General features: G+C 44.8%; 1 protein-coding gene across 1 annotated transcript in view; it reads right to left on the reverse strand.

Moving 5' to 3' along the window:
• The window catches only part of gipc3 (GIPC PDZ domain containing family member 3), a 47,068-nt gene extending 26,386 nt beyond the window's left edge, over positions 1–20,682 (reverse strand). The window contains exons 1-3 of the mRNA XM_033047329.1: positions 20,401–20,682; positions 16,290–16,475; positions 10,379–10,559 (exon numbers count right to left, since the gene is read on the reverse strand). Coding sequence (XP_032903220.1) covers positions 10,379–10,559; positions 16,290–16,475; positions 20,401–20,682 — 649 coding nt within the window. The remainder of the gene's footprint in view (positions 1–10,378; positions 10,560–16,289; positions 16,476–20,400) is intronic.
• Positions 20,683–22,669: the final 1,987 nt, after the last annotated feature.

A 22,669-nucleotide genomic window follows, 5' to 3' on the forward strand; every position in this document is an offset into this window, starting at 1 on the left:
TGAAATTGGAGCATTCGTGGGAAACTCATGTGGTCGCCGGGAGAACGTGCAAACTCCATTTAGACAACACCTTAGGCCAGGATTGAACCCTGCTCCGCTGTGCTGCCCCTTAATCGTGTCAAGAATTAAGGAACCTAATCAAGGAGTTTACATGTTTTTTAGTATAAATGGGTACTTATTGGTCGGCAAGGACATGACTTAATATTAATTACTTACTCCAGTTAGTTAACTTTCTCATGGAAAGTGTACTGGACTAAGTGTTCACTAATTAGTACCTTTGTATGGGAGAGACATTTACTGCCATGATTGAATTTCACAAAGTGAATGGTTTCACCTGAGACAAACTCAATCAACCCAACAAACTAAATTTGATCTTCCATTTCCTCCAATTACTAACATTCAAACTGATGCAAGTTTCCTTGAAGTGAATGTTAAAAGGGTTGCTGATTATCCTTTAATATGATCTCTGTACTAACACAGAGACATAGTTGAAAGCATTGGCAGCTCAACATCAAGGCTATGGTAGATGGAGAGGAGCGGGGGTCCCATGAAAGGGGATGTACAAGAGCAAGTGATGATACAATGTTAAACAGGACTACTACTGCAGTAAGGAGGGAGCCCATGCTAGGAGATGCTTCAAATGCATTTGTATTGGTAGATACAATACAGCTTAGGGGACAATAGGAGAACAATCACTTACGGGCCTGTCCCACTTGCCGATTTTTTCGGCGATTGCCGGTGTCGCCAAAAGATTTTGAACATTTCAAAATCCAGCGGTGACGAAAAAAATGTTGCGACACTTGAAAAAACACCGTGCGTCAATACGTCATCATGCCGCGTCACGCTGCATCATGCCGCGTCACGTGCATCACGCCGCGTCACGCTGCATCACGCCGCGTCACGCTGCATCACGCCGCGTCACGCTGCATCACGCCGCGTCACGTGCATCACGCCGCGTCACGCTGCATCACGCCGCGTCACGTGCATCACGCCGCGTCACGCTGCATCACGCCGCGTCACGCTGCATCACGCCGCGTCACGCTGCATCACGCCGCGTCACGCTGCATCACGCCGCGTCACGCTGCATCACGCCGCGTCACGCTGCATCACGCCGCGTCACGCTGCATCATGCTGCGTCACGTGCATCGCGCCACACATTTTTGATGACCTTATATGTCAGTCTATGATGCCGGCAGTCGCCGAAAAAATCGCCAAGAAGGACATACCCTTTAGGGTGAGCTACAGGCCTCCAAGTAACCAGTGGGAGATGGAGGAGCAGACACATAGGCACATTACAGATAGACACAAAATGTTAGAGTAACTCAGTGGGACGGGCAGCCTCTCTGGATAGAAGGAATGGGTGACGTTTCGGAATCGAGACACTCTTTGGACTTCTATCCAGAGTAGCTGCCTGTCCCGCTAAGTTACTCCGGCATTTTGTGTCTATCTTCAGCGTAAACCAGCATCTACAGTTCCTTCCTACACATAGGTACATTACAGATTTATTTCCTTTGAAGCAGAGGAGGTTATGAAGGGACGAGGTGTATACAAGTATACAAATTCATCAGTGGCATACAGTAGGTAGGGGAGATTGGAATTGGTATTAGGATAGGTAATGGATGACTATTGTACAGATACACAGTGAAAACATGGTTTTGTGTGCTACCCAGTCAAATCACACCCTAGAGAAAGAAACAAAATGCCGAAGTAACTCAGTGGGTCAGGTAGCATCTTTTGGAGACCTTAGATAGGTGACATTTCAGGGCGGGACCCTTCTTCAGACTGATAGTGGTGGAGGAGAAGAAAGCTGGAAGAGAGGAGGACAGGACAACACTTGGGGAGTGATGGGTGGATACAGGTGAGTGGGGGGGGGGGAGGGATTTGGCTAGGCAGATGATTGGACGAAGGCCAGTCATGTGCCAAAAGGTTGAAAGGTCTGTCAGAGGAAAGAATGTAGGGGGAAGGGAGGGATTGTAGGGGGACCACATGACCTATTCCCACACCTATTTTCTATGTTTCTATGTACTTGTATGTAAAACCTCATCTTGGGAGCAGATGCGGTGGAGGCGGAGAATTGAGAGTAGGGGATAAGGTCTTTGAGTGGGCAGAGGTGTGGTCCAGATAACACCTACAATGTGCCAAAAGCCATCTTCACCAGCCTATCCTCCTATGACTCAATTTCCATATTGCATGACATGGTGACTCCAAAGGGGCCTGGATATATTGGGGTACCTTGTGCTGAACCCCATATTCAATGTTTGTCTCTCCTGAGGCAAGCGCAAAGAGACAAGAATGTGAATATATATATATAATAATAGTGCAAAGATAAAAATTATGCCGCAAAGTCTATGTAGTTTGGAGCTTATCTGCAGGTTTAATAGCCTGATGGTTGTAGGGAAGAAGCTGCTCCTGAATCTGTACTGGTCTGTTTTCAGGTTCCTATACCTTCTTCCCAATGGCAGGACTGATTTCAGTGGGCTAAATCTTGAAAGCAATATATCTTGGGCCAACGTCATATGTTCGTCGACTGAGAATGAATTTCGATTTCCATTCTCGATTCCATTTCAAGTCCCCGTTCCCGAAAAAGACCAGGGGAGTTCAGCCTGAATCCAGTAACATGTCGAGGCCAACTGCCAACACAAGCTTGGCCCATCACTGTGCTTCTTCCTACATCAAGCCGTAATGACTTGGGGAGCGTTGTGGGTTTTAATTAGGCTGGAATTAAGACCAGAATTCATGTACGGTCAGAAGGAATCTGCACATGTGAGGTGATCAGAGGGAGCCAACATTTCCTTTTTTTGGAATTAAAACTGAAGAACATACCGACAGAAGCAGAGGCTGCCTGATCAAGAGCCTCTACTTAGAAGTTTAGAGAGATTCGGCATGTTACCAAACACAATAAACATCCACAGATGCTCTGTGGAAAGTACAAGCCTGGTTGCTTCACGGCCTGATGCAACAATTACGATGCACAGGAACACAAGAGACTGCGGAGAGTGTTGGACACAGCCTGGTCCATCACGGCCACAGCCCTCCACACCGTCTAAAGCATTGACACGAGGTGCTGCCGGATGAAGGCGGCATCTATCATCGTCCTATATCCCACACAACCAGTCTGAAGAAGGGTCTCGACCCGAAACTTCACCTATTCCTTTTCTCCAGAGATGCTGTCTGACCCGTTGAGTTACTCCAGCTTTTTGTGTCTACCTCCTGAAACAGCTACTTTTCTACTGCTCCCCAAAACCTTGTGACTCTTGCATATGGACTCAGTGGGCTCTTTCTAAGTATTCGGTACTTAATCGATTCTGGTACTTATGTATGGCAATAATCCTGCAAATCTGCATGCAAACAAAAAAACGATTTCACTGTACCTTGGCACACGTGATAATAAAAAGAACCATTGTAGCAAAGAAGCAAAGTATCATCAGGTTCATGCACAGGAAATGCAGGTTATTGCACCGACCTGCACAATGCCGTACATTATACTTCTCAACAGAATGGTGGAGGGCTCCAAGGATTATTCTGACTGGTCTTTCTGAGAACATTGAAAAGGTCTGGTCTGCCCCAACAGCTGCTGACAACCTTCTACCGCTGCACCACAGAGAGCATACTATCGCATGGCATCTCTGTGTGGTATCTCAGTTGCACGGAGGCGGAGAGAAGAGCTCTTCAGCGCGTCGTCCACAGAGCGCAGAAGATCATTGGGACACCGCTACCAGCCTTGGAGGGCATCTACCGCACACGCGAGGTGCCTCAGGAAGGCCGTCAGCATTCACAAAGACTCCTCACACCCTTGTAATGGACTGTTCGAACTGCTTCCTTCCGGCAGACGTTATAAGGCCTTCTACGCCCGAACCTCCAGACTCAGGAACAACTTCTTTCCCAGAGCTATCGCTGCTCTGAACCGGCCCTGCTGAGTGCCCCCCACCCCCAGGGACTGTCTCCCTCGGATGGTCACGTCGCACAGACACATCTGCACTTTAGTCTGTTTTGACTATTTTACTGTTGTAATGTTCTTTGTACTAACCATGTTCTCGGGGTATCTAAACCTAAATTTTAGTAGTTACTTAAGTTATGATGTCAGATGGAAGTTGCATACACAAATCTCGTTGCACTTATGTGCAATGACAATAAAATATATTATTATTATTATTATTATTATTATTATTATTAGATTAGGAGGAGAGCTTACATAAACTAAGCTTAGTTTCCATGGAATTGTGGAGGGGTTTATTCCTTCATGGATTCTGGTTCAGCTTCCCCTTCAAATTATGGCACCTCTGACATCGCTGCTCTCCTAAAGTACGACACCATGCTTGTTAATTCTAAAGAAACCAACAGCTGAAAACACATTTCCTCCATAAGTCGAAAACACATTCCCATCATAAGTAGAATCAGCCACATTACTCTTGCCACCCTCTCATTTCACTCCTACCGCCCTGGAATAAGGTACAGATACAGATGTCTGAAAAATATTGACCACCAGGTTCTCCTGGACCGCCCATATTGAAGCAAAGACCAAGAAAGCACGCCAATGCCTCTACTTCCTTAGAAGGCTTAGACAGTTCGGCATGTCCCCAACAACCCTCGCCAATTTCTGCAGATGCACCAGAGAAAGCATTTTATCAGGACGCGTCACAGCTTGGTTTGGGAACAGCTCCATCCAAGACCGCAAAAAATTGCCGCAAATTGTGGATGCGGCCCAGACCATCACACAAACCAACCTCCCTTCCATTGACTCCATTTATACCGCACGCTGCCTCAGCAAGGCCAACAACACAGTCAAGGACGAGTCGCACCATATGCGTTTACACACTTATTATATATTATCTGTGAGTACTGCGTTCACAGGCATGTCAAGCCACAACAGATAAGAATTTCATTGTTCCGTTGTCAGTACATACACATGACAATCAAACACTCTTGATACTTGAAACAAAGTGCTGGAGTATCTCAGCAGGTCAGGAAGCATCTCTGGACAGCGTGGATAGGTAACGTTTCGGGTCAGATCACCTCTTCAGACCTGAATCGTTACCCGTTCATGTTCTCCAGAGATGCCGGCTGACCCACTGAGTTACTCCAGCACTTTTTTTGTGAACTGGAATTTGCAGTTCCTTGATTCTTAACTCTTGACACTTGAAGTTGCATGGTACATAGATACATAGATACATAGAAAATAGGTGCAGGAGTAGGCCATTCGGCCCTTCGAGCCTGCACCGCCATTCAATATGATCATGGCTGATCATCCAACTCAGTATCCCGTACCTGCCTTCTCTCCATACCCCCTGATCCCTTTAGCCACAAGGGCCACATCTAACTCCCTCCATGGTGGCATACACTTAATAACAGAGAAAACCCGATAACATTAAAGAAAAAGCTCTTCATTATAAAGAGAGAAGCTAATGTTTTCATTCCGTTATTTAATGTCAGTACTTGATATGAAGCAGTTTATTAGCTTATTTCCTATTTCTTGGTTAATTTCTTCAAAAGATAAATCAATGGAAGTAGTAATGTCCTGTTCCCTTCATTACTGTTAGTTGTTTGCGTATCTTTCATCATTTGATCGACATCTCTCTATATTACGGTCTATATCTCTCATTTCCCTTTCCCTTGACTCTCAGTCTGAAGAAGGATCCCGACCCGAAACATAGAAAATAGGTGCAAGAGTTCCCCATTCAGTCCTTTGAGCCAGCACCACCATTCAAAATTATCATGGCTGATCATCCAGAATCAGTACCCCGTTTCTGCTTTCTTCCCATATCCCTTGATGCCGTTAGCCCTAAGAGCTATATCCAACTCTCTCTTGAATACATCCAGTGAATTGGCCTCCACTGCCCTCTGGGGCAGAGAATTCCACAGATTCACAACTCTCTGGGTGAAAAAGTTTTCCTTCATCTCAGTCCTAAATGGCCTACCCATCACCTATTCCTTTTCTCCAAAGCTGCTGCCTGATCCGCTGAGTTACTCTAACTTTTCGTGTCTATCTTTGGTGTAAACCAGCATCTGCAGTTCCTTCCTACACATCTAGTCACTGAGGGTAGTCACAGAGGGTGATGGACATACAATTGTACATGCAATTGTACCATCATCCCATCCAAGCTGGTTACCAAGCTCTCAGATCTGGGTCTCTGCGCTGCAATTGGATCCTCGACTTCCTCATCCACAGACCACAGTCTGTCCGTATTGGTGGAAATGTGTCATCCTCGATAACAATCAGCACGGGAGCACCTCAAGGCTGCGTGCTCAGCCCCCTGCTGTACTCACTCTATACCCATGACTGACTGCGTCAGTCAGCCGGACATAGTGCAAACTCCATCATCAAGTTCGCCGACGACACCACTGTTGTAGGACGTATCACTGATGAGGACGAGTCAGAGTATAGAAGTGAGATCGACCGATTGACCAAATGGTGCCAGCACAACAACCTGGCTCTCAACACCAGCAAAACCAAGGAACTGATTGTGGACTTTGGAGACGCTGCCTCAAAAAGGCTGCCAACATCATCAAGGACCCACACCATCCTGGCTACACACTCATCTCTCCGCTGCCTTCAGGTAGAATGTACAGGAGCCTGAAATCTGCAACATCCAGGTTCAGGAACAGCTTCTTCCCCACAGCCATTAGACTATTAAACACAACTTCAAACAAACTCTGAACTATAACAGCCTATTTCACTTTATCTGTTTATTTATGTGTATATATGTGGTCTATGGTATATAGACACACTGATATGCTCTGTATTTACGCCTACAATATTCTGTTGTGCTGCAGCAAGCAAGAATTTCATTGTCCTATCTGGGACACATGACAATAAACTCTCTTAACTCTTGACTTGAGCAGTGAGAGCAGCTTCGAAGATGTTATCGAGACACATTAAATTCAGCCTTTCATGAATAAATAATGGCTGAAGATATATAATGAATAGCAGATTATGTTTGTATCCTGCTGTTACCAATCAAAAGTCCATTCAAGTTCTGAATAGGTTTGTGCAAACAATTGCCACTATCATCAAATCAAAAGTACAATTGTGAGACTAGTGAAGTCAATTTGAAACAACGTTAGACAATTAGTCTTTTTAGTCGGTTGTAGAGAAATACCTATTTTTACCAATCCTAATTAAAAATGTAGATGCCCAAGCAATTTCCTTTCAAGGTAGCTGGGTAGGGTTTCAATTTTAAACAAATGACTGTAGTTTAAATAGAATTAATGGGTGCACAATTAGACAGCTAGCCACACACTCTGGAAAGACAAGAGATTTTATTTAGTGATGCATCTTTGAGGAGTGCTCCCTAAATCATTGAAAACTATTAAACAAGGATAGTTTGGGCAATGGAAGAATACTTTCATCAGTATAAGAGTCTAGAAATTAACTCTAAAAGTTTAGTTTAGTTCAGTTCAATACAGTTCAGTTCAGTTCAGTTTAGTTTAGTTTAGAGATGCTGAAGGTCTCTTCTCCATCTCTGACATTACAGAGAGAACAATTCATGTCTCTCCAACCTCTGCTTATAGCTAATCCAGGCAGCATTCTGGTAAACCGTTCCTGCACCCTCTCCAAAGCATCCACATCCTTCTTGAAATGGAGAGACTTGAAGTAGGGCAGCACAAAGAACCGGTAAAACTGCTGCTTCACAGAGCCAGAGACCTGGGGTTGACCCTGACCTTGGGTGCTCGCTGTGTGGAGTTTGCGCATTCTCCCTGTGACAGAGTAGGTTTCCTCTGGGTGCTCTAGTTTTGTCCCACATCCCAAAGATATGCGGGTTTGTATTTAAATTTTGCTCCTTAAATAGCCTCGAGTGGATGCAAAAATGAAATTACACGGAGCTAGTGTGAACGGATGGTCAGCATGGACTCAATGGGCCAAAGGACCTGTTTCTATGCTGTATCTCTAAACAAAACTATATGCAATACACCAAACACAACTGCCAAAGTCTTATAGAGCTGCTTCATGTCTTCCTGACTCTTATCCTCAATGCCCCAACCAATAAACAAACATTAGGCCTTCTTTCTGACTCTGTTGCCATTTTCAAGGAACTGGACCCTTCTGCGCATCAAGGCTGTTAAGGGTTTTGTGATCAAGTATGTTTTGAAAAAGGAATGTAATTTCCAGGCAGGCGTGATCACAGTGCAATCTACAATAAGGTAACTCTTGAAAAGTAGATAAAAATGTACTTAATTTTTTTTTAAAGATTTTAAGGAGCAGTGAATAGACTTTTGGAAAATTCAATGAACAACATTGGCAAACAATGTGGAATACTTAATAGTCATGCAACGGGTTAAAAAAACAGATATTTTAATTAAAGACAGGGTGGAAATGTTCAACACTAGAGGGCATAGCTATAAATTGAGAGAGGGAAAGTTTAATGGATGTACAGGGCAAGTTTTTTTTTTACACCGTGGGTGGGTGCCTGGAAGGCATTGCCAGAATCAGATACGATATGGTACATGGATGTGCAGAGAATGCAGGGATATTAATATTGTGAAGCTTTAACCACTAATAGAAGTTGACAATATTGATGCCAATTTTATTTTTGACAAGGAACGGCAGGCTAACTAAATAGAACATTTTAAAACTATGGAATATTTTCATACTGAATGCTTTCGTTTAAAAAACATTTAGACCGGTACATGGATAGGATAGGTTTAGAGGGATATGGGCCAAACGCAGGCAGGTGGGACTAGTGTAGATGGGGCACGTTGGTCAGGGTGGGCCGAAGAGCCTGTTTCCATGCTGTATGACTCTATGACTATGAGAAGACAGAAATGGCTCAAACAGAAGGATGCACCAAATTCAGAAACACTGCCTTCTAATCAGCAAATGAAGTTCAACACAATGCACAATTGCTGATGCTACCATATAACATGATTAACCTGCTAAACAGTAGAACTGACACATTGCACTCTGTTAATGAATTGCATTCCACTGACTTCATGGACTTTGGTAATTGCTTCTGCCGTGGTAGATGACCATCAGCACCGCAAACTAGCCAAGGACGCAGTTCCAGTCATTGCCCTGGTCAACAATGGTCAATGTATCAGTCCAAGCTAGTCACAGAGCAGCCTTCATCCACAGCATAGTGCTTATTGTCACTGGACTACCACTCTAAGAAAATAACAATCCTGGATATGTCTTGCGAACATTAGGGGTTATGGGGAGAAGGAAGGAGAATGGGGCTGAGAGGGAAAGATAGATCATCCATGATTGCATGGCGGAATAGACTTGAGGGGCTGAATGGCCTAATCCTGCTCTGAGATCTTATGACCTTATGAACCGCGTGGGTTCTCTCTGTGTGTGTTCCGGTTTCCTCCCACATCCCAAAGACGTGCATGTTTGTAGATTAATCGGCCTCTGTAAATTGCCCCCAGTCTGTCGGGAGTTGATGAGAAAGTGGGAGAACATAGAACTAGTGAAGAGGTGATCGATGGTCGGCACGGACTTGGTGAGCCGAAGGGACTGCCTCCAAACTGTTTCTCTAAACTAAACTAAACCGAATAGGGGGGATGCAACATTATCTCCCCACCATCAAACGCATCTGTAGAGGCCTTGCCTCAAATGGCGGCATCAATCATCAATGATCCACACCATCTGAGCCATGCTCTCTTCCCACTGCTGCCATTGAGAAGGAAGTACAGAAGCCTGAAGCTGCACACCACCAGGTTTATGAACAACTACTTTCCCACAACTTCTTCAACCAGCCTAAAACTACCTTGACCAGGGAACACCAGCTCTTGCACTACTGTGGATTTGTTTTCCAATTGTGTATTTCTGCACTAATGTCTTGGTAATTGCACAGTCTTTTTTCTTATTCAATATCTTGTCGAATTTATGTGTCGTGTTATGCATTATTTATGTTTTTTGTACGTTGTCTAATGGGCCTGTCCCACTTAGGCAATTTTTTGATGACTGCCAGCGACTAGGACAACGGAATTCACCAAAGTCAGCACCTGGCAACAACCTACGTCCCCTGGCGACAACCTACGTTAACCTGTCAACAGCCTATGACAACACCTACGACAGCACCTATGACAACCCAAATTGTCGCCACTGTCGCTGAAAATTTTTCAACATGTTGACCATTTTTTGGCACTCGCCTGTAGTCGCCTAAAAAATCGCCTAAGTGGGACAGGCCCTTAAGTCTATCTGCCTACGATGTTGCTGAAGGCAAGATTTTCTTTGGATCTGTACCTCACCCTACTTGCACATTTGACAATAAACTTGACTGGACTTGACCAAAAGAATGATAGAAAATCTTAGGACTGTTACATGATGAACTGTTCAAAAGAATGGATCAAAAATGTAGCCTTCACCGACTAAACGATATTGTTACAACTGTGAATGATGTTTGTTTAGACACTTGGACTGGTCTGTTGGCGAACTCACCAAATGCTTTCCTTGGTTCCACTAACGCAAGCAAAAACGGTTGACCTTTAGGCAATTCTTTCAACATCTTGGCAACTTCGTAATGTCGACAGCCCACGATAGTTTGATTGTTTATTCCTTCTATGTGGTCTCCGACGCAAACAGTCTTGATTCTGTCGATCGTGCTACCTTCTTTAATCCTCTGTGAAATCACAAACTATTGGTTAGTAAAAACAAATACAATATGCACCCTGAAAATAAATCTTTTTTTCCGCCACAATGATTCACAAAGTTCATTATGAAAAATTAAGTTTGAATGCAGACTATGGTAAATCATTTTGAAGTTACGTTAAGATAAGTTGCCAGAGGAGGTAGTTGAGACAGGGGTTATTGCAATGTTTAGGAAACCATTAGACAGGTACATGGATAGGACAGATCTAAATGGATATGGGCGAAACACAAGCAGTTGGGACCAGTGTAGATGGGGCATGTTGGTCGGTATGTGGAAGTTGGGCCGAAGGGCCTGTTTCCACACTGTATGATTCTACCGTAATGGAATTGAAAACTAGAAAACTAGAACAACAGTAGAGTTGCTCTGGAAATATCTTCTTGCAGGGGATGTTGAAGCACTGGAATTTTATGCCCAAAAGGGTTTTGGATGCTAGATGATTGGGTGTACTTTAAGAAATAATTCAATATTTTGCAAGATCAGGGAATTGAGGGACCAGGCACAGCAGAGGAGATGGTGTCTTGGGCAAAACAACCATGATCATCTGGAAAGGTAAGTCAGGCTTGAGGGATCGAGTGGCCTATTTCTGCTCCTACTTTCTTATGAATTCAAATTTCATTCATGGATACATACAGCAGGGAAACAGGCCCTATTGAGTCCACACTGTGAATTTAACCCAACTTCTGAGGAATTTGAACAAGTTAACGTCAGTAATGTTGGACATGAGGCAACTGTATGGCTGCATAGACTCATCATGTTTGCTAATCATCTGTTTTATTCAGTCTGGCTTGAAGAGACATAATAATAATAATAATAATACATTTTATTTGTTGGGCGCCACATCTCAAGGACACCTTACATAGATTAACAGGAATATAAACATATAATCAGAGTAAAATAAATAATAAAGACATCACAGAGACACAAACTAAAAACAGAATTCAGTCCAAAAACAGAAAATCAAAAACACAATGTGAAGAGAGAGCAGCGGCAGCCAAAGCGCGCCAGCGTCCACTCTCCCTCCACGGCAGCCATCTTGGACAAAGACTAACAGGATTACATTACAGACAAAAAAAAATCGTCCCCCACAGTGGATACCACTGTGGGGGAAGGCACAATTTCCAGTCCCCACCCCATGTTCACCCCAAAGTCAGGCCTATTGAGGCCACCACAATTGCCTCTACGGAGGCCCGATGTTCCTGGCCATTCTCACCGGGTGGTGTTGACCTGGCGTCGGGAGAGTCCTCTCAGCGGCTGGGCCACCTGGAATGGCCGCTTTCTAGTTGGAGACCGCGGCTTCAGAAGCCGACAAGGCCGCGCCGGTTTGGAGCTCCCAGGCTCCCGATGATGAAGTCGGCGCCGCCCGCTCCGCTCCGCAGACCCGCAGCCCGGAGGTGTTGAACGCGGCGGTCTCAGCTCACCGGAGCTCCAGCGCGTCGATCCAGCGCGGCGACCCAGGCAAGGCATCGCCCGCTCCGCTCCACGATAGCGCTCCAGCGCTGTGCCACCACCGAGGCCGAGGTGCTGGGCGGTCCCCGCCAGGAAACGGCGCTCCAAGCCCGCTGGTAGGCCACGAGGACGGGTCGACGGGCAGCCCGGAGAAAAAGCTGCCACACCGACCAGGTAGGGACCTAGAAGTAGAGTTGAGACCTACCCCCCACATTAAAAAGTCCATATCCCCTACGAACGAAAAACAGGACTCACTAAAAACTATTAAAAAAAGCGAATTAAAACGGACGGCTGCTGGCTAGCAGCCGTTCCTCAAGATGGCTCCTCCTCCCTTTTGACATAAAAGTCCCATCAAGGTTCCCTCTTAACTGGACCCAGCAACGTCCCAGCAAGTTATTCAGTACTTTTACATTGAACGATACTTTCCAGAAATGAAATCAATGAATCGATTGACAATTGTGGTGTCACAGTGGCACAGTTGATGGACCTGCTGCCTCACAGCGCCAGAGACCTGGGTTAGATCCTAATCTCGGGTGATGTCCATGTGCAGTTTGCACATTCTCCCTGTGACGGCATGATCATTATGCTAAAAACAACGAGTTTGATGGGAGATCTAATAGAAGTATACAAAGTTATGAGAGGCATAATTAGAGTATTCTGTCAGAACTGTTTTCCCAGGGTGGAATTGTCAACAACTAGAAGGCATTTCTTTAAGCTGAGGGAGGCAAAGTTTAAAAGAGATGTACAGGGTAAATATATTACACAGAGGGTGGTGGGGGCCTGGAACACATTGTGCCTGGAACACATTGCCAGCGATGGTGGTGGTGGAGGCAGATACAATAGTGGTGTTTAAAAAGCTTTTGGATCGGCAGGTGGATATAGAGGGAATGATATATATCACGGCAGACAGATGTGATTAGAGTATCTTGGCATTATATTGGACACAGACTTGAAAATGGTGCCAAAATGGCGACACTATATACTCAGTGTACTACTGCTATACACTTACACTGTATCTGAGATGCTTATCTAATAAATATCTAAGTGCTTATGTTTCGTGATACTGGCACTGAACTGTATACAAAAAATGAATTTCATTGTACCTCGGTACACGTGACAAATAAAGTACCAGACCATAAACCAGACATTGTGGGCTGAAGGTCCTGTGTTATAGAAACATAGAACATAGAAAATAGGTGCAGGAGTAGGCCATTCGGCCCTTCGAGCCTGCACCGCCATTCATTATGATCATGGCTGATCATCCAACTCAGTATCCTGTACCTGCCTTCTCTCCATACCCCCCTGATCCCTTTAGCCACAAGGGCCACATCTAACTCTTGTACTATGTATGTGACTTTCTGATCTTCTGTCAGTGACAGTGTTAATTGATCCAACCATTTCAATGCCTCAGATAGCCACTTTGCCAAGAAATGTTAAAAGAAAGAGAATCACTCAACCGATCTTTTCTCAACACATTTCTCGGAAATTTCTTTTGCCAGCTATCAACAGATGACTGTGGCCCCTCTCCTACATCAAATAACTCATCAAACAGCAATGCAGAGCAGACCCGCTGGAGCCTGTAAACCAGATTAGCGGAGGAAGAAATTACTGATAGAGCATCGAAAGAAGGTATGAGTGGCTGCAATCCACAAATCACTGCACCAAAGTAAGCATGAAATCACTTTCCCTCCAATTAATAGATGGTAACACAAGCGTTCCAACATTAAATTTGCACCAACTTCACAACAAAGCCATTTATGGAGGTTTCATTAACGATAATCTGTCACTATTTTCCCAATCAATCCACTGTTCACCCTGAGAAAAATCTTGACAACCTGCTCCTACTATCTGATGATTAATTTTAAAAAATTTAAATCATGTTTTCAATGCTGATACATATCTTTAGTGGTGTAGCAATCCATTTTAGGAGTTTAAATCACGCAGCCTAGGCAATAGCAAAATCTTTCTGCTCCCAGTTTTTTGCAGTCAAAATTAATGTGTTTGTTTGACAGTAAAGAATGAGAAGCAGAAAAATGCAGCACTAAACATTAGTTTCAATATCCTGCAGCAAATAATGTTTAAAATGATCTTAAAATCCAATAATTGATCGTGAATTAATTTAGTTTATAAATACAGCATGGATCCGTTTGTACATTTGACATCTACAATAGTTTAAACCTACAGTCCTCCAGCCCACCGAGTCCACGCTTCCCATCCATCACTCATTCACACTAGTTCTATATTATGCCACTTTCACAACCGCTCCCTAGGCACTAGGGGCAATTTAACGAGGCCGACTAACCTACAAACCCGTGCGTCTTTGGGACCTTGGAGGAAATCAGACAACCCGAAGGAAACCCACGCGGTCACGGGAAGAACGTGCAAACGCCACACAGACAGCACCTAAGGTCGTGATCAAACCCGAGTCTCTGGCATTGTGAGGCAGCAATTCTACTCGATGTGACACGGCAAGTAATGCAAAGATATTTAGTCCTGCCACACAAACGACCTTTGCTACCACTTGAGGCCAGGTACAGTGGACAATATCACTAGCACAGCATTCGGTGATCCATGTAACAATTCTTCCAAAGGCCCGTTGCCAGGACAATGGGCCTTTAAGGCCAATATGAGATATTTTTACCAAATTGATGCTTGAAAGATACAAGTTGGCATCAAAAACTTGGCACCTCTTTGTACTGCCTCAGAAGAAATGCATTATTTGAGGACGGAGCCAGCCTTCTTGATGAGCGTGTTAATCCTGTTGGATATGTGGCCCAGATGTAGATGGACTGAAGTTTTTGTTCACTTTAGCTGCTCTCCATCTAGTGGTGATCTTTTACTGTAATGTAACATTGTATTGTCTGTTGTCTGACAGCACCAAATTGGGTAACCCTCCCACCCACTCTATCATAAGCCCCGCTGTAAAGGTGCATGCACTGAATCATGGAGTCATGCTGCACAGCATACTGACCATCCACACTAATCCCATTCACCAGCTCTTGCTCTATGGTCTCGTAGGCCTGGGCAAGTTAAGTGCTGGCCTTGAAGTTACCGTTAATGTTGCGAAAGCCATCACCCTCTCAGGTAGATTGATCCATCCTCTGGGTGAAAAAAGTGTCTTCTGCACCTTCTACTCCTTTACCTCAAACCGACATCCTCTGGGTTTTTGTTGTGTCATTGACTCATACCGCAATACAGCGTGGAAACAGGCCCTTCGGCCCAACTTTCTCACGCCAACCAGCATTCCCCATCAACACTAGTCCGACCTGCCTGCATTTGGCCCACATCCTTCTAAACCAATCCTATCTATGTGTTTGTCCAAATATCTTTTAAATGTTGTTATAGTACCTGTCCCAACCACCTCCTTTGTCAGCTTCTTCCATCGAACCACTACCCTCTGGGTGAAGACATTGCCCCTCAGGTTCCTATTAAATCTTTCCCCTCTCACCTTAAACCTGTGTTCTCTGGTTCTTGATTCTCCTATCCTGGGTGAAAGACTCTGTTAATTCACCCTGTTTCTTCTCTTGTGATTTTATATACCTCTATAAGATCGCAGCTCAGCCTGCTGCCCTCCCTCTTCTCCCCTCCCCTATCATGTAAGAGGTACACGTGTGAAAACGTATACATAAGGTCATAAGGTCATGTGATAGGAGCAGAATTAGGCCATTCGGCCCATCAAGTCTACTCCGCCATTCAATCATGGCTGATCTATCTCTCTCTCCTAACCCCATTCTCCTGCCTTCTCCCCATAAGCCCTGACACCCGTACTAATCTATTTCCGCCTTAAAAATATCCATTGGCTTGGCTTCCACAGCCTTCTGTGACAAAGAATTCCACAGATTCACCACAACTCTGACTAAAGAAGTTCCTTCTCATCTCCTTCCTAAAGGAACGTCCTTTAATTCTGTGGCTTTGACCTCTAGTCCTAGGCTCTCCCACTAGTGGAAGCATCCTCTCCACATCAACTCTAACCAGGCCTTTCACTATTCTGTAAGTTTCATTGAGGGGTCCCCTCATCCTTCTAAAATCCAGTGAGTACAGGCCCAGTGCCATCACTGATTCCCATACAGTGGGTAAAAAGAATTCTGTGTGTTCACCCTACCTATTCCCCTCGTGATCTTATACACTTCTATAAGATCTGCCCCTCATTCTCCTGCCCTGATTAGCATGGACACAGTGTGTTGAAGGGTCTTGGGACTGAATGACTGTACAACTCTACTTGGTGAGCAGTGTCCAGGCCTGCAATGTTTGTACCTTAATGAAGGCATAGCCCGTCCCATTGTCTGTGATGGTCAGACCAAGAGCATCTTCCGACTTTGTCACCTCCACTTCTTTCATTTGTCCTTTTACATGGGCGAAGATGAAATCCTCCAGTCCAATCTGGCCTCCCAATAACTTCTGCATGTCTACCTTGTGAGTGTTTAATGTACAGAACAGAATCTGCTGGACAAAAGAAGAAAAAAAGAACTTAAAATACAGCCACAGATATTAAAACAGGCTGTGTCGGAATGAACTGCAGATGCTAGTTTGCACCGGAAATAGGCACAAAATCCTGGAGTAACTCAGCGAGACAGGCAGCATCTCTGGAGAAAAGGGTCTCAACCCGAAACGTCACCCATCCTTTCTCTATTAAAACAGGTTAGTGTTTATTGGAGTGAGATGCTTGAGACGACATCTCTACAAAATTAATATCAACCACCAAAATGTTCCACTCAGCTGGATATTTACCACAGCTTTTATGAACCGTTTTATTTAATTGCTTTGTGTCAAAATAATCTTTGGGAATTAGATTACAGCATTAGCAAGACTTATAAAAGTATCGGAGGAAAGAAAGAGTTAATTGCATGATACTCTTCACATCCCTTACAAAGAATTCGCAAGTGTTTTTTTACTGTCAACATCTGTCCATGTGGTTGTGACAGAGAATTTGATGCTTGGCACAAAGAGGACACATTTTTAAGTGATGCATTTGAATTGCAGATGGTCAACAAATACTTAGACATGTCAAAAGATATGCTATTATCGTAATTTTGGAATCAGATTATTATTGTCACAAAATTCCATGTTTCTTTTGAAATGTATCGAATTTGTGAAGAACGGTATTGTGAATTATTAGACAATTCTTTGGGGCCAAGGAAAGAGCGTTCACGTCGCGGCCCTGTTTCAACCAATCTTTCCACCACCACGCACAAGAAGCACAAGAAGCGCAAGACAGACACCATTGTGCAGATGCCAAGCAGTGTGTTCAGCTCTGGCTGAACAACTTCTAATCTTGTGTGTGGACTCGATAAGAAGAAGAAGACAATTCTTTAACCAGCTATCTAGCGTTCTCTATTGACTTTATATAAATATCTCCTGTGAGTGAATTTCCTGCAGTGAAAACATAAATGTACATTATCACGGTTCTTTCCACCCCTTACCTTTTTGTACTGAACCTGCTGAAAACATGTAAGCTCAGGTTAGCGTTGGATTTCAGACCTAGAATATAGAGCAGTACAGCATAGGAACAGGCCCTTCGGCCCATAATGTTTGTGTCGAACGTGGTGCAAAGTTAAACTGATCTCATCTGCCTGTACAAGATCCGTATCCCTCTATTCTCCGCACTTTGACGGGACGACAGATGGCACAATGGGCTAAGTGTTTGGCTGGTAGCCGGTTCGAATCCCGCTTGGAGTGCATACTGTCGTTGTGTCCTTGGGCAAGACACTTCACCCACCTTTGCCTGTGTGTGAATGTGTGTGAATGTGTGTGAGTGATTGGTGGTGGTCGGAGGGGCCGTAGGCGCAGATTGGCAGCCACGCTTCCGTCAGTCTGCCCTAGGGCAGCTGTGGCTACAGAAGTAGCTTACCACCACCGAGTGTGACTGAGGAGTGAATGAATAATGTGATGTAAAGCGCCTTGAGTATTAGAAAGGCGCTATATAAATCCCATCCATTATTATTATTATTATTCCATGTACCTATCAAAAAGCCTCTTTAACGCCACTATCATATGCACCTCCTCCACCACCCCTAGCAATGTCACCCTCTGTGTAAAAAACTTGCCCCGCACATTTCCATTAAACTTGTTGCTGCTTTACAGCACCAGAGACCTGGGTTCGACCCTGACTATGGTTGCTGACTGTACGGTGATTGTACGTTCTCCCTGTGACCGCATAGATTTTCTCTGGGTGATCCAGTTTCCTCCCACACTCAATGTTTGCATTGGCTTTGGTAAAATTGTAAAAAATTGTGCCTATTGTGTAGGATAGTGCCAGTGTACAGGTTTATCGCTGGTCGGTGCAGGCTCGGTGTGCTGTAGGGCCTGTTGCCACGCTGTATCTCTAAAGTCTAAAGTAAAGACTAAAAGGGCTGGAGCAAATGTAGGTAGTCCGATTGACAAGAGTACAGTGACACAGAAAGCGATGGAGTCATAGAGAGCAAAAAAAACTTTTCTAAGAAACATTTGAGACCCAGATCAGTTGAAAAGTTGGACAAAGTGGTGGCAATTGGAATTTAATCCAGACAAGCGTGAAGCAATGCACTTTGGGAAGTCACATTGTGGGCGGCCACGGTTGGGCAGCGGTAGAGTTGCTGCCTTACAGCGCTTGCAGCGCCGGAGACCCGCGTTCGATCCCGACTACGGGCGCAGTCTGTACGGAGGTTGTACGTTCTCCAAAGTGACTGCGTGGATTTACTCCGAGATCTTCGGTTTCCTCGCACACTTCAAAGACGTGCACCGTTTGTAGTTTAATTGGTATACTTGTTATAAGTGTAAATTGTCCCTAGTTTAGGCTTGTGTTAACATGCGGGGAATACTGGTCGGTGCGGACTCGATGGGCTGAAGGGCTTGTAATCTCTAAATTAAACTAAATCAAGCACATACAGTAGTGGCAGGGACCTCAGGAGCATTGAGGTACAGAGAGACTCTGGGGTCCGAGTCCATAGCTCACTGGAAATGGTGACTAAGGTGAATAGGGTACATAAAACAGAGCAGTACAGGCCCTTCAGCCCACAATGTCCAGGCTTGGTGCTAGGTTAAAGTAGTCTCATCTGCCTGCATGTGATCCACATCCCTTCATTCCCACCATATCCATGTGCCTATCTAAAAGCTTCTTAAACGCCACTATTGTATCTACCTCCACCCCTGACAGCATGTTCCAGGCACCCACTACCCTCTGTGTAAAAACACATCTCCTTTAAACTTTGCTCCTCTCAGCTTAAAGTTATGCCCTCTAGTCCTTGGGGAAAGGGTTCTGACTGTCTACTCTATCTTTGCCTTTCATAATTGTATATACTTCTCTCAGGTCTCCCCCCAGCTTCCGACACCCTAGATTAAGCAATCCAAGTTGATCCAACCTCTCCCTTTTTGGTAGTATCCTCTAATAGAAACATAGAAGATAGGTGCATGAGCAGGCCATTCGGCCCTTCGAGCCATTCAATATGATCACGGCTGATCGTCCAAAATCTGTACCCCGTTCCTGCTTTCTCACCATATCCCTTGATGAGCCCTAAGAGCTATATCTAACTCTCTCTTGAATCCAGGTAGAATTCTAGTAACCAACTACCACACCATCTGCAATGGCTCCACATTCCTCCTGCAATGGGGTGACCAGAGCTGCAACCATATCTTCGAATGGTGCCTAACTAAAGTCATATAAAGCTGCAACATGTCTTCCTGACTCTCATACTTAACAGTGATTAGTATAAATATGAGGATGATGGTCGGCACGGACTAGATTTCCATGCTGTTTCTCTCTATGAAATAGCACAGCGAGGCAAAACGTACAGAGATACACTCATCCAATATTGCCAGCAATCACACTGAGGCAAAGAGTTGACAGGTGGAAAAATCACCAAAGGAATTTGAAATCTATGTTTGCATTCATAAAACATCTACTGGTCCGTAACAATTGGTCCATTTAGATAATCCTCTGAAATCTAAAAGCACACAAATGGATCATTTACCATAAATAAATTCCTTTTACGAGCAGCTTTTGAGTTGATTGTGTGTAGGAAGGAACTGCAGATGTTGGATTACACCGTAGATAGACACAAATTGCTGTAGTAACTCGGCGGGACAGGCAGCATCTCTGGAGAGAAGGAATTGGTGATGTTTCGGGTCCCTTCATCCCCCGCTCCTAATTTGAAGGTTCATGTCATCTAACTCAGCGGGACTCCTTCTATCCCGAGGCTGCCTGTCCCACTGTGTTACTCCAACATGCTGTGTCCATCTTTGAGTTGATTACCTTGTCTATATTAAATGGAACCACAATTTTATCGCTGATAGGGGATGTTGGATTGAAGCATAAGACAGATAAGACTAATAATTCACAAGCAACATGAAGCACTGGACAAAGCCAGTCGCCTTCCCCAAATGCACCCACCTCTGTCGGTGAGATTTCGAAGACCTCTGCGATTTTGGTGTACAGTTCCTTAACGTTGGTGAAGCCCTCGATCCTGCCGGTGGGGCTGCCGTGAGCCAGCTGTGTGTGGAATATCAGCCTGGGCCGAATGCGGGGAGGGGCAGGGGCCTCGGTCGCCGCCGGCAAGCCTTTAGCTTGCACCATGGCCCGCGTCTGACTCTCGTCGGCCGCTCCATTCTCCATCAACCTGGTCTCCTCCGACTTTGTCGACTTTTTACATTTCCTCCTGGAGCCACGCAGCATCTTGGTCTGGGATGCAGAGATACCGGCTTCTGAATAAAAGATGACTTTTGCCGCACATTGGAAGCGAGTATTACGTGAGTAACATGAGCCTGGTTTGGAGCTCGGAGCACAAAACCTTATACATAACTTACCAGGTAATCTCATTAAAGGAAAAAGACACTCTACAGACTCCCTTCATTAGCCTGCCGGCTATCGAAAGACAAATTCCAAGTTCTTTTTGACAATAAACACAACTGATTGTGGATTCCAAAGTGTCACCTAAGTCTAAATATTGGGCTACTTAGATCATAGAACAGTACAGCACAGGAACAGGACATTCGGCCCACAAAGTCCCTACCGAACATGATGCCTAGACCAATGTTTATCTGCCTGTACATTATCCATATCCCTCCATTTCCTGCATATCCATACGCCTATCCAAAAGGCTCTTAAACGCCACTATCATGCAGTATCTGCCTCCACCACCACTCCTGGTAGCACTCACCACTCTCTGTTTAAAAACCCTTCCCTGCACATAGTCATAGAGTTGTACAGCATGGTAATAGGCCCTTTGGCCCATCCACGCCGAACAACTTGCCCGGACTCCACTAGGAGATACGCAGGGTGAGTTTTTTACACAGAGGGTGGTGGTAGTCTGGAACACACTGCCCAGGGTGGTGATGGAGGTACACATGAGAGTGGCATTTAAGAGACTTTTGGATGGGCACATGGGGGTGTGGGGAATGGAGGGATATGGATAATGGGCAGGCAGAAGAGTTCCGTTTAACTTGGTGTTATGTTCGGCATGGGCATCTCTTGGAAGCACAAGTAATGTAGTAAAGGGCCTGTCCCACTGCGGTGACCTAATTGGCGAGATTGGAAGAGTTTAGGAGTGTTTGAAAAAGTGTCATGTTGAAGACCTCCTTCGACTATGTTGAAGACTAGCTTCGGGAAAATTGGATAGTGGAGAGTGAAGACGACCTCCTTCGATCTCCTTCGACCTCCCTTCAACTATGTTGAAGACTATCTATGACTACCTTCAACTGCCTTCGATTACCTTCGACTACCCTTGATTACCTATGAATAACATGCCGACCTACTACGACCTACGAATGGAAAATAATATCGATTTTTTCCATAGCGGCCTTTTTTTACTCGCGGGCATTTTTCAGCAAGTTGAACAATACTCCGCAACCTAGCTGAGGCCTCGAGTATGCGGGAACTACTCTCGAGCACGAAGGAAAGTTACAAAGACTTTGTGTCGACCATGCTGCGAGTATGAGTCGAGGGCAAACTTTTCGAAACTCGCAAATAAGGTCGCCGCATGGTACAGGCCCTTATGTCTCTCTCTGTGTGGAGTTTGCACATTCACCCTATGACTGTGTGGGTTTCTTGCAAGTTACCTCCCAGATCCCAAAGATGTGTGGGGTTTGTAGGTTAATTGGCCTCTATAAATTGTAAATCTGAAGAAGGGTCTCGGCCAGAAACGCCACCCGTTGCTGCTCTCCAGAGATGCTGCCTGTCCCGCTGCGTTACTCCAGCTTTTTGTGTCTATCTTCTGCAAATTGCCCCTTAGTGCGTCAGGAGTGAGTAAGAAAGTGAGATAACATAAAACTAATGTGAACGAGTGATTGACGATCGATGTGAACTCGGAGGGACAAACTGTATCTTTCAATCTGTCAATCAGTCAAGAAAATAAACAAAATGTAGCTTTCATTACTTTGCAAAATACAATGTTCTGGAGGAACTCAGTGGGTCAGGCAGCATCTGTGGAGGAAATGGAAAGACCATGTTTCAGGTCAGGACCATTCTTCAGACTGATTACATAACTGCTAGGTGCAGATGGTTCAATAGTTCGGAAGGAACTGGTTTACAACAAAGATAACTCAAAATTCTGGAGTAACTCATCGGGTCACGCAGCATCTCTGGAGAAAAGGAATAAGAGGGTCTGAAGAAGGGTCTCAACCCGAAATGTCACCTATCCCTTTTCTCCAGAGTTGCTGCCTAA

The sequence above is a fragment of the Amblyraja radiata genome, chromosome 29 (genome assembly GCF_010909765.2).
Source record: "Amblyraja radiata isolate CabotCenter1 chromosome 29, sAmbRad1.1.pri, whole genome shotgun sequence".
Taxonomy (NCBI): Eukaryota; Metazoa; Chordata; class Chondrichthyes; order Rajiformes; family Rajidae; genus Amblyraja; species Amblyraja radiata.